This window comes from Oncorhynchus mykiss, chromosome 7 (assembly GCF_013265735.2).
Source record: "Oncorhynchus mykiss isolate Arlee chromosome 7, USDA_OmykA_1.1, whole genome shotgun sequence".
Classification (NCBI taxonomy): domain Eukaryota; kingdom Metazoa; phylum Chordata; class Actinopteri; order Salmoniformes; family Salmonidae; genus Oncorhynchus; species Oncorhynchus mykiss.
Window position 1 is genome coordinate 27,948,239 of NC_048571.1, and position 12,857 is coordinate 27,961,095.

The 12,857-nt window shown below is 44.3% G+C and overlaps 1 protein-coding gene across 2 annotated transcripts in view; it reads right to left on the minus strand.

Moving 5' to 3' along the window:
• Positions 1-12,857, minus strand: part of LOC110527600 (zinc finger protein 385B) — a 143,899-nt gene that overhangs the window by 57,833 nt on the left and 73,209 nt on the right. For both annotated transcript variants that reach the window (XM_021608989.2, XM_021608990.2), the window contains one exon: positions 862-1,004. In XM_021608989.2, coding sequence (XP_021464664.2) covers positions 862-1,004 — 143 coding nt within the window. The remainder of the gene's footprint in view (positions 1-861; positions 1,005-12,857) is intronic.

The window sequence follows — 12,857 nt, forward strand, 5'->3', positions numbered from 1 at the left end:
AGGCCACTTGATTTCAACATCTAAACAAAGTATAACAGTTAGTATAACAGTCTTTGGCTAAAATGCTACTAGCGGTACTTGGTACCGCAATGCCACACACGACAAGCTGTACTTGGTACAGCGCGACAAGCTGTACTTGGTACTGCACGACAAGCTGTACTTGGTACTGCACGACAAGCTGTACTTGGTACTGCACGACAAGCTGTACTTGGTACTGCACGACAAGCTGTACTTGGTACTGCACGACAAGCTGTACTTGGTACTGCACGAAAAGCTGTACTTGGTACTGCACGACAAACTGAGCATGAATTTTCCAGGATCAATTTTCATTAATAGTGCTGTTTTAGTAGTGTCTGCTTTGCATGCAATTTGAGGAGTTGAGACATAAAAAGGGTATTGTTAGAAAGGTTAACAAATAATGTCTAAATGTCTTTCAGTGTCCTTATGACTGATTTTGTTGGACCAAACCTCAAATGCAAATGGCGAGTTAAAACCGCTTGTTAGAAAGGAAGAAGTGATCTTTCACCTTTGTTGTGAGTGGAAGGGAAGGGGCTAGGCATTTGTGAGGAAATGGTAAGGTGTGCACAGCACAGAATGAAGCGAAAGAGATGAGACCAAAAAGACATGAGAACAAGTGGACATAAATGCTCCTAAAAACAAGACATCTTTGATGAGGTAAGACAGTCGATCCAAGCTTATGAGCCATTTGTATATAGGTTGTATTAATTTGTATTCATTTTAAAGTCCCAAAATGGATGTACCAATCACCAACTTTAGATTTAATTGTCCAGCCCAAAGCATCACTTATCAATTCAGATCAGAGCAGTTCAGCGAGATAGTAAGTGATAGCAGGAGACTCACTGTGTTGAAGTTGGGGAAGAGTCCCACTGCTGATGTGGTGTCCACCGGGAAGGACATGAAGGACTTCATATCCAGAGTGGACTGCATCATAACAGGAGGGGTCCGCACCAACGCCGGGAGACAGCTGCTATGGAAGGCACTTCCTACAGAAAGAGAGAGAGAGAGAACGCAATTTAGCAACAGTAGAGAGAGAGAAAGCAATAGTGAGGGGAGGAAGAGACAGAGAGAAATTAGATACGTAAATGTCTTCCAAACTCACAGGAAACCATGGTTATATCTGCAGCAGTGCTTGCACACACATGTAATTCATTCCTACGGACGGCATCAAGAGGACGGAGGAAGAGGAGATGGAGCGTGGATAAGTATTTTATTTTATTTAACCTATATTTAACTAGGCAAGTCAGTTAAAAACACATTCTTATTTACAATGACAGCCTACACTGCCTTAGACCGCTGCGCCACCTGGGAGCCCAAGTATTCAGTGATGCGTGAGAGAGTAACAAGGCACACACACACACAACATGCCTTCAGAATTTCCCTACTGCATCACTTTTTTTGCTCTGCCACTGAGCTCATGGATCCCCTCGCAGACAATCATGTCATACAGTACGACGCACCAAGGGACTAGAATGCACCTGTGCTGAGGCAGCATGGTAATTCTGTGCCCAGTGAACCATTGATACAATCCCACATCAATCCAGTCGAACATACATGCTGAATCTCCAGAAAACAGTCCCACTCAAAATAACCCAACACATCATAATATATAGCATAGTACATCCATTTTAGCAGACGGTTTTATCAAAAGCATCGTACAGACTAATACACACTGAAATGTAACTTGCAATATCTTATAACAACATTGTAGTTCATAGCTCTTGACTTAGATCATCACATAATCCATTATTGATGACGTGTAAGCAGACAGAATTCTATGAAAGCGTATAACTGATGAAATCCAATTAAAATGCAAACGACAACAATAAATCAATATTGAGTTTGCAATTTTGGCAGCTATACATCACAACAGGACGAATACATCACAGCAGAGTTTCAGAAAACGTGTCTAACTTTATTTTCAATATCTTTTCAGATAAAAACACACACTTTGGAATGTGGTTTTGGAGGAACGGAGGATCCTCGAGGCAACGTTAAGGTATATTTTTTTATATTACCTTTATTTAAGCAAGGAGTTTATTTGTACAAGGGTCTCTTTCACAAGGAAGCCCTGCATTTACAATTTCATTTGAGAAAATCAAAAATCAAATACAATATAAAACAAGTAAAATACCACACAACACACATTTACAAGAAAACAATTACATTCCTCAATAAGAAGGTGCCCATATCAATATTTTAAATTGCCCGAGCGGCACAAAAACATTCCATTGTAATGTCTTTTGTAGTTGGTTCCAGCAATGCGGTGCTTTAAAATTAAATGTGGATTTACCTAGTTTGGTGGAGACCTGAGGAACCTCAAGAGTTAAAACTTCTTAGGGATAGCCTCTTTCTTTTCAATTTCGCCTAAAATGACATACCAACTCTATCTCAGCTCAGGTCCTGAAGCAAGGATATGTATATTTACATATTTGATAGTAAACACTTTGAAGTTTGTGTATTGAATGTAGGAGAATGTGTATTGAATGTAGGAGAATGTGAATTGAATGTAGGAGAATATCACACAATAGATCTGGTGGAAGAAAATACAAAGAAAAAAACTACTGTTTTTTCCTACAACCATCTTTGAAATGCAAGAGAAAAGTCCCAGTTCTAGCAATCACTCCAAGTCTGATGGTGTCCACAAGATGGCAGCAGCCATATTAAAAGTTCAACATTTGCAAAAACAACCAATTTCTATAACTTCATCAATCAATTATAATTTTTGTCCAAAAGGAAAAGGCATGCTGTTGTACAAGGTTAGTAGCTACATTTTAGGACACATACAGGGTTACCGGATACTCCCGTAAAGCCCAGCTCATTGGCTATCTAGCTAGCTTTGTTGACCCTGATGGGTGCTTATTTGACAAAGTTAGAGTCGTTCAAGTGAAGACCGCCCGCGTCATCGGCGTGCCATGAAGGCGTCGCTCTCTGACCAAATATAGTGTCCTGTAGTATATACTACACCGCTAATTGACATAGTGAAGTCTGGTTACATTCTAGGATCTCTGAGGAATACATGCGGACGTGATTTGGCTGGTTGACACAACGTTTAGGGTTAGATTTTCACAGATTCATTTCTTTGCAAATTGAACGAGTGGAAATACAAAATCGATCGCGCATGCTATATGGACCTTTCTAGGATATGAAAAATGATTTTATCTAACAAAACAACACCATGTTATCTCTGGGACCCTTTAGATGATAGATCAGAGCAAGATTTCAGAATGTAAGTACACGTTTCACCTTCAGAGGTGAATTTATCAAACCTAATGTGCGTGAAAAGTGTTTTGTTGTTAGGAGCTCTCCTCAAACAATAGCATGGCATTTTTTCGCAGTAATAGCTACTATAAATTGGACAGTGCAGTTATGTTAACAAGAATTTAAGCTTTCAGCCGATATAAGACACTTATAAGTACCAACATTTATTTATTCTCTAAAAGGCGCTGCATGATTTACAACTGTCCCGTTGACAGGACGCCGATCCGTTCCAGGTATGACGTGCTTTAAAATTAAATGCGGATTTACCTATGTCGGTGGAGACCTGAGGAACCTCAGGTTAACCAACCCCATGGTATCTCATGTTTTTATATTTTAACAGCAAAGTTAAGGTTAGAGCTTAGCAAACAAAAAGGGAATACAGAAGTGATTTACGGGACTTTAATGAAGACCAGCCAACCTTTTGGGTAAGTCTCTGAGACATCTAACATTTTCCAGTTGCCTTTCCCGTTGAAGTGGATGAAAAGCATGCCGTGTCATTTAAGGGAACCAATAACTCATGCACATCTGCATGGAATAAGGTCAACGTAAAGAGTGTCTATTGAAAATTATTGAAAACATGGAGCAGGCTAACTGACAGCTTAATTCAGAGCTTTAGGTTAACGGCCTCAATTAGATCCTCTTTCCTAAGGTCATACCAAACTCTCGATGCAATAGAGCATCCTTCTCATCTCTTTTGTTGAAATATTCATTTGACAATGTCAGGCCATAGAAAAAAAAACATTTGAACAAAAGCTATTGGTGCCTGAGGCTGGCCTTGTCGTTAAAGCATGTATATGATTCCTCTGCCTGCCATGGTACAAATCTCAGCATCTACCGGCCCTACACTGCAGCTCCCTTCTCTCTATCTCCCCTTCATTTCATACTATTTCTGTCAAACAATAAAATATGGATGGACAGTAACATTTTGCAGGTATAATTTTACTAATTAAAACATGATTGAGAAATTATGCTCAAATATCAATATAAGTTATAGCACAGCACACCGGTAGCAGATATACACTGGTCATATTAGTGATGCTGTAATCAGAAAGAAACGTATGCTAACAATCTCTTTGAACTCTCATCAATATTCAAAGCAGTGATCGCAGCTCCACAGCCAGACTGGAGAGAGACAAAAACAGCCGGCACACTCTGTTCTGAATAACATCAAGGCAATTTGAAATCTGAAATAGTCACTAAGGAAACACAATTACGATTCAAATAAATGTTGAGCAAATTACAATACCAAAACAAAATTATTTAATGGCAGCACGCACACACCATTTTTTCAGCCTGGATAATACCTGCCAGCCTTGGACCGTTTTTCTCCACTACAACGCCAGATTCCTGCCGTAAACCCTGGACCATTGATCATCACATCTAGCTAGCTCCCACTGAGTGACCCAGCCCCGAAGCTAGCCCTGAGCCAGGCGCATCTCCCGGCTAGCAAACAAAATTACCACAACTACACTACCTCTTTCGCCATCTGGCCCGGCGCCCCCACCGTACCACCACAAGTGGCCCGCAGACGTATTTCCATCAGCTGTGCCTTCAACCGGCCTTTGCCGGACGACGGAGCAGACGCTTCTCCTTACCCCGGACTGCTAACTTTAAACGCTGTGTCTCCTGCGTGCTAGCATGGTAACAAATACCTAGCGGCTTGCCTGTTTCATCTATTGCTGTACACTGGACCCTATGATCACTTGGCAACATAGTTGATGCCTGCTGGACTGTTCATTTATCATGGTACTCCACTTTGTTTACCTAAGTTTATCTGTCGGCCCTAGCCCCGAACTGTGTGTAGTTAACCGTGTGTAGTTAATCCTGTGTGTAGTTAACCAACCCTCTCTGCCCATTCATGGCCATTTTACCTGTTGTTGTTGTCTTAGCTGATTAGCTCTTGTTGTCTTACACGTTGATGACTTAGCAATCTCCCAATCAACACCTGTGATTGCTTTATGCCTCGCTTTATGTCTCTCTCAAATGTCAATATGCCTTGTATACTGTTGTTTAGGGTAATTATCGTTGTTTTAGTTTACTGCGGAGCCCCTAGTTCCACTGTACATGCCTTAGATACCTCTTTGTCCCAACCTCCTACACATGTGACCTCACCCAGTATAACCAGTATGTCCAGAGATGCAACCTCTCTTATCATCACTAAGTGCCTGGGCTTACCTCCACTTTACCCGCACCCCACCATACCCCTGTCTGCACATTATGCCCTGAATCTATTCTACCATGCCCAGAAATCTGCTCCTTTTATTCTCTGTCCCCAACGCACTAGACAACCAATTTTGCTAGCCTTTAGCCTTACCCTCATCCTACTCCTCCTCTGTTCCTCGGGTGGAGGGTAACCCAAGCCCTGCGTGTCCCCAGGCACTCTCATTTGTTGACTTCTGTAATTGAAAAAGCCTTGGTTTCATGACAGTTAACATCAGAAGCCTCCTCCCTAAGTTTGTTTTACTCACTGCTTTGGCACACTCCGCCAACCCTGATGTCCTTGCCGTGTCTGAATCCTGGCTTAGGAAGACCACCAAAAAATTCTGAGATTTCCATACCCAACTACAACATTTTCCGTCAATATAGAACTGCCAAAGGGGGAGGAGTTGCAATCTACTGCAGAGATAGCTTGCAAAGTTCTGTCATACTTTCCAGGTCTATGTCCAAACAGTTCGAGCTTCTAATTTTAAAATTAATCTCTCCAGAAATAAGTCTCACTGTTGCCGCCTGTTATAGACCCCTCTCAGCTCCCAGCTGTGCACTGGACACCATATGTGAATTGATTGCCCCCCCATCTATCTTCAGAGTTCGTTCTGTTAGGTGACCTAAACTGGAATATGCTTAACACCCCAGCAGTCCTACAATCTAAGCTAGATGCTCCCAATCTCACGATATGCAACTGTTCAGGGAAGTCAGGAACCAATACACACAGTCGGTCAGGATAGCAAATGCTAGCTTTTCAAACAGAAATGTGCATCCTGTAGCTCTAAATCCCAAAAGTTTTGGAACACTGTATTGTCCATGGAGAACAAGAGCACCTCCTCCCAGCTGCCCACTGCACTAAGGCTAGGTGACACGGTCACCATCAATAAATCCATGATAATCGAACATTTCAACAAGCATTTCTCAACGGCTGGCCATGCTTTCCTCCTGGCTACCACAACCCCAGCCAAGTACAACGCCTCGCAGCTACTTGCCCGAGCCTCCCCAGCTTCTCCTTCACCCAAATCCAGATCGCAGATGTTCTGAACTACTCTGGACGGTTCTGACCTAGAATACGTGGACAACTACAAATACCTAGGTGTCTGGCTAGACTGTAAACTCCTTCCAGACTCATATCAAACATCTCCAATCCAAAACCAAATCTAGAATCGGCTTCCTATTCAGCAACAAAGCCTCCTTCACTCATGCCGCCAAACTTACCCTAGTAAAACTGACTATCCTACCGATCCTCAACTTCGGCGATGTCATCTACAAAATAGCTTCCAATACTCTACTCAGCAAATTGGATGTAGTCTTTCACAGTGCCATCTGTTTTGTTACCAAAGCGCCTTATACCACCCACCACTGCGACCTGTATGCTCTAGTCGGCTGGCCCTCGCTACATATTTGTCGCAAGACCCACTGGCTCCAGGTCATCTATAAGTCTATGCTAGGTAAAGCTCCTTTTTTTTATCTCAGCTCACTGGTCACGATAACAACACCCACCTGTAGCACACGCTCCAGAAGGTATACCTCACTGGTCATCCCCAAAGCCAACACCTCCTTTGAACGCCTTTCCTTCCAGTTCTCTGCAGCCAGTGACTGGAACAAATTGCAAAAATCGCTGAAGCTGGAGACTTACATTTCCCTCACTAACATCAGCTATCTGTGCAGCTAATCGATCGCTGCAGCTGACCAAAGTCCATCTGTAAATAGCCCTCCCAATCTACCTACCACATCCTAATATTGTTTTTATTACTTTGCTGCTTTTTTGCACACCAAAATCACTACTTTACACACCATCATCTGCTCATCATCATCTGCTCATCTATCACTCCAGTGTTAATCTGCTAAATTGTAATTACTTTGCTACTATGGCCTATTTATTACCTTACCTCCTTGTGCCCTTTGCACACACTGTACATAGACTTTCTTTTTTTTCTATTGTGTTATTGTGTAACTATCGTTGTTGGAAGGATGGTCGGACCAAGATGCAGTGTGGTAGGTTACTATTTTTTTATTTATGATAGAGAGAGAGCTGGCACAACACGTCCTGGACAAACGACCTCCTTCATACGACAAGTGCGGGGAGCTGGCACAGGACGCACTGGGCTGTGAAGGCGCACTGGGGATGGATCATCACTGGAGTCTCCGGGCCATGGATCATCACTGGAGGCCTGGTACGTGGAGCTGGCACTGGATGTACTGGGCTGTGGAGGCGCACTGGAGGTCTGGAGCGTAGAGCTGGCACAACGTGTCCTGGACAAATGACCTTCGCACGAGAAGTGCGGGGAGCTGGCACAGGACACACTGGGCTGTGAAGGCGCACTGCAGATGGATCATCACTGGAGTCTCCGGGCCATGGATCATCACTGGAGGCTTTAGGCCATGGATCATCACACGAGGCTCCGGATTGCGAACCATTGCTGGAGGTGGCACAGGATGTACTGGGCTGTGGAGGTGCACTTGAGGTCTGGAGCGTAGAGCTGGCACAAACATGTCCTGGACAAATGACCTCCTTCGTACGACAAGTGCGGGGAGCTGGCACAGGACGCACTGGGCTGCGAAGGCGCACTGGGGATGGATCATCACTGTAGTCTCCGGGCCATGGATCATGACTGGAGGCTTTGGGACATGGATCATCACAGGAGGCTCAGGACAGCAAATCGCTGCTGGAGGTTCTGGACTGTGAACCATCGCTGGAGGTTCCGGGCAGGGAACCATCACTGGAGGCCTGGTGCGTGGAGCTGGCACAGGACGCACTGGGCTGTGAAGGCGCACTGGGGATGGATCATCACTGGAGTCTCCGGGCCATGGATCATCACTGGAGGCTTTGGGCAATGGATCATCACTGGAGGCTTTGGGACATGGATCATCACAGGAGGCTCTGGAATGTGAACGGTTGCTGGAGGTGGCACAGAATGTACTGGGCCGTGGAGGCGCACTGGAGGTCTGGAGCGTAGAGCTGGCACAACGCGTCCTGGGCAAATGACCTCCTTCGTACGACAAGTGCGGGGAGCTGGCACAGGTCGCACTGGGCTGTGAAGGCGCACTGGTGATGGATCATCACTGGAGTCTCCGGGCCATGGATCATCACTGGAGGCTTTGGGCCATGGATCATCACAGGAGGCTCCGGACTGCGAACCGTTGCTGGAGGTTCTGGACTGTGAACCATCGCTGGAGGTTCCGGGCAGGGAACCATCACTGGAGGCCTGGTGCGTGGAGCTGGCACAGGATGTACTGGGCCGTGGAGGCGCACTGAAGGTCTGGAGCGTAGAGCTGGCACACCGCGTCCTGGACAAATGAGGACACAGTGCGTAGAGCCGGTGTAGGATGTACTGGACATTGGAGGCGTACTGGAGACCAGGAGCACTGAGCCGGCACAACCCGTCCTTGACAAGTGCGGGGAGCTGGCACAGAACACACTGGGCTGTGGAGGTGCACTGGAGACACGGTGCGTAGAACTGGAAAACATGGCACCTGAACGGTGACCAACTCCACACGGTGAGTATAGGGAGTTGGTTCTGGTTCCCACCTTGGCTCCGCCAACCACCCTGTGTGCTTCCCCCCAATTTTTTTTTGAGCCTGCCTCTCGGGCTTCCGTTGTGGCCGCGAACCCCTGTGTCGTCGCTGTCCCTCCCTTGATGCTTCCAATTGCTCCCATGGAAGGCGATCCTTTCCGGCCAGGATTTCCTCCCACGTCCAGGATCCCGTTCAATATATCCTCCCATGTCCAGGATGTCTGCTCCTCCTGGGCACGCTGCTTGGTCCGTGGGTGGTGGGATCTTCTGTAACGATCGTTGTTTGAAGGATGGTCAGACCAAGATGCAGCGTGGGGTAGGTTAATAATTTTTTATTTACGATAACCGGCACAAAACAAGAAATAGTAACAAATGAAACATACAGCTTTGTAGGGCTTAAAAGCAACAATACAAAATCAAGATCCCACACACAACAGGTGGAAAAAAGGCTGCCTAAATATGATCCCCAATCAGAGACAATGATAGACAGCTGCCTCTGATTGGGAACATACCAGGCCAACATAGAAAATAAAAAACTAGACTACCCACCCTAGTCACACCCTGGTCTAACCAAAATAGAGAAATAAAAGGTTCTCTAAGGTCAGGACGTGACATATTGACTGTACGCCTGTTTATTCCATGTGTAACTCTGTGTTGTTTCTGTCACACTGCTTTGCTTTATCTTGGCCAGGTCGCAGTTGTAAATGAGAACTTGTTCTCAACTAGCTTACCTGGTTAAATAAAGGTGAAATAAATACATATATTAAAAAAAACATGCACACATGCAGGCACATGAACAGAATTAGTGTATCTCTCTCTGAGAAATCCATCAAAAGATAGCTCTGCAAAATTATTACTATTACTGAGGCCTGTATTTGTTTGCTTGAATTTCGAGTGCACATTTACTTATATACTCAGCAAAAAAATTAAATGTCCTCTTACTGTCAACTGCGTTTATTTTCAGCAAACTTAACATGTGTAAATATTTGTATGAACATAACAAGATTCAACAACTGAGACATAAACTGAACAAGTTCCACAGACATGTGACTAACAGAAATGGAATAATGTGTCCCTGAACAAAGGGCGGGGGGGGGGGGGCTCAAAATCAAAAGTAACAGTCAGTATCTGGTGAGGCCACCAGCTGCATTAAGTACTGCAGTGCTTCTCCTCTTCATGGACTGCAGCAGATTTGCCAGTTCTTGCTGTGAGATGTTACCCCACTCTTCCACCAAGGCACCTGCAAGTTCCTGGACATTTCTGGGGGGGAATGGCCCTAGCCCTCACCTTCCAACCCAACAGGTCCCAGACGTGCTCAATGGGATTGAGATCCGGGCTCTTCGCTGGCTATGGCAGAACACTGACATTCCTGTCTTGCAGGAAATCACGCACAGAACAAGCAGTATGGCTGGTGGCATTGTCATGCTGGAGGGTCATGTCAGGATGAGCCTGCAGGAAGGGTACCACATGAGGGAGGAGGATGTCTTTCTTGTAATGCACAGCTTTGAGAATGCCTGCAATGACAACAAGCTCAGTCCGATGATGCTGTGACACACCGCCCCAGACCATGACGGGACCCTCCACCTCCAAATCGATCCCGCTCCAGAGTACAGGCCTCGGTGTAAGCTCATTCCTTTGACGATAAACGCAAACCTGACCATAACCCCTGGTGAGACAAAACCGCGACTCATCAGTGAAGAGCACTTTTTGGCAGCCCAGTCTGGTCCAGCGATGGTGGGTTTGTGCCCATAGGCGACGTTGTTGCCGGTGATGTCTGGTGAGGACCTGCCTTACAACAGGCCTACAAGCCCTGTCCAGCCTCTCAGCCTATTGTGAACAGACTGAGCACGGATGGAGAGATTGTGTGTTCCTGGTGTAACTCGGGCAGTTGTTGTTGCCATCCTGTACCTGTCCCGCAGTTGTGATGTTCAGATGTACCGATCCTGTGCAGGTGTTGTTACACGTGGTCTGTCACTGCGAGGATGATCAGCTATCCGTCCTGTCTCCCTGTAGCGCTATCTTAGGCGTCTCACATTACGGACATGGCATTGCTTTGCCCTGGCGACATCTGCAGTCCTCATACCTCCTTGCAGCATGCCTATGGCACATTCACACAGATGAGCAGGGACCCGGGACATCTTTCTTTTGGTGTTTTTCAGAGTCAGTAGAAAGGCCTCTTTAGTGACCTAAGTTTTCATAACTGTGACCTTAATTGCCTACCGTCTAAGCTTTTAGTGTTTTAACAACCATTGCACAGGTGCATGTTCATTAATTGTTTATGGTTCATTGAACAAGCATGGGAAACAGTGTTTAAACCCTTTACAATGAAGATCTGTGAAGTTATTTGGATTTGACAAATTATCTTTGAACGACAGGGTCCTGAAAAATGAACGTTTCTTTTTTGATGACCTTTTTTCCTTCAAATAAACTAACCTCGTATTACTTCAGGAAGCTAACACGAGTCTTAAGGTCTCCGGCAAGGTTGCCTTCAAAAGTATTCACACCCCTTGATTTTGTCCGTATTTTGTTGCGTTACAGCCTGAATTTAAAATGGATTAAATAGAGCTTTTGTGTCACTGGCCTACACACAATACCTCATAATGTCAAAGTGGAATTAAGTTTTTGAAATGTTTAACAAATCAATAAAAAATGAAAAGCTGAAATGTTTTTTGTCAAGAAGTATTCAACCCCTTTGTTAAGCACCCCTGTGCTTAACAAATCACAGCAACAAATAAGTTGCATGGACTGTGCGAATATAGTGTTTAACATGATCTCATCTCTGTACCCCATGCATACAATTATCTGTAATGTCCCTCAGTCGTGGAGTGAATTTCAAATGACAGATTCAACCACAGAGAGCAGGGAGGTTTTCCAATACCTCGCAAAGGGCACCTATTTGTAGACGGATAAAAAGAAAAGCAGACATTGACGTTATTAATTACATTTTGGATGGGGTATCAATACAGAAAATCACTAAAGATACAGGTGTCCTTCCTAACTCAATTGAGGGAGAGGAAGGAAACAGTTCAGTGTTTTCACCATAAAACAGTTACAGAATTTAATGGATGTGATACGAGAATACTGAGGATGGATCAACAACATTGTAGTTACTCCAAAATACTCCACAGTGAAAATAAGTAAGCCTTTACAGAATACAAATATTCCAAAACATGGATCCGTTTTGCGATATGGCACTAAAGTAAAACTGATAAAAATCCATATTTTTTTTATATTTTTATGTCCTGAATACAAAGCGTTATGTTTGAGTCAAATCCAACATAACACATCACTGAGTACCACAAACATGGTGGAAGCTGCATAATTTTATGGGTATGCCTGTCATTGGCAAGGACTAAGGAGTTTTTTTGGTTAAAAATAAACAGAATGGAGCTAAGCACAGGCAAAATCCTAGAGGAAAACCTGGTTCAGTTCGTTTTTCAACAGACACTGGGAAACAAATTCAGTTATTCAGCAGGAGAATAACCTAAAACACATGGCCAATATACAATGGAGTTGCTTACCAAGACAACATTGAAGTTCCTGTGTGGCCAAGTTACAGATTTGACTTAATTTATGGCAAGACTTGAAAATGACTGTCTAGCAATGATTAATAACCAACTTGACAGAGCTAGAAGAATTTAAAGATGGTGTGCAAAGCTCTTAGAGACTTACAGCTGTAATTGGTGCCAAAGGTGATTCGAACATGTACCGACTACTTATGTAAATGAGATATTTCTGTAATTCTCAGCCATTTCTTCTGTTACTGTAAGTTATTGCTAGTTTACCCACCAGAGGGCATCTTTGAGAAGCATTTGATAGTATTCTGTATTGGCATTACCAGAGAATTTAAAACCT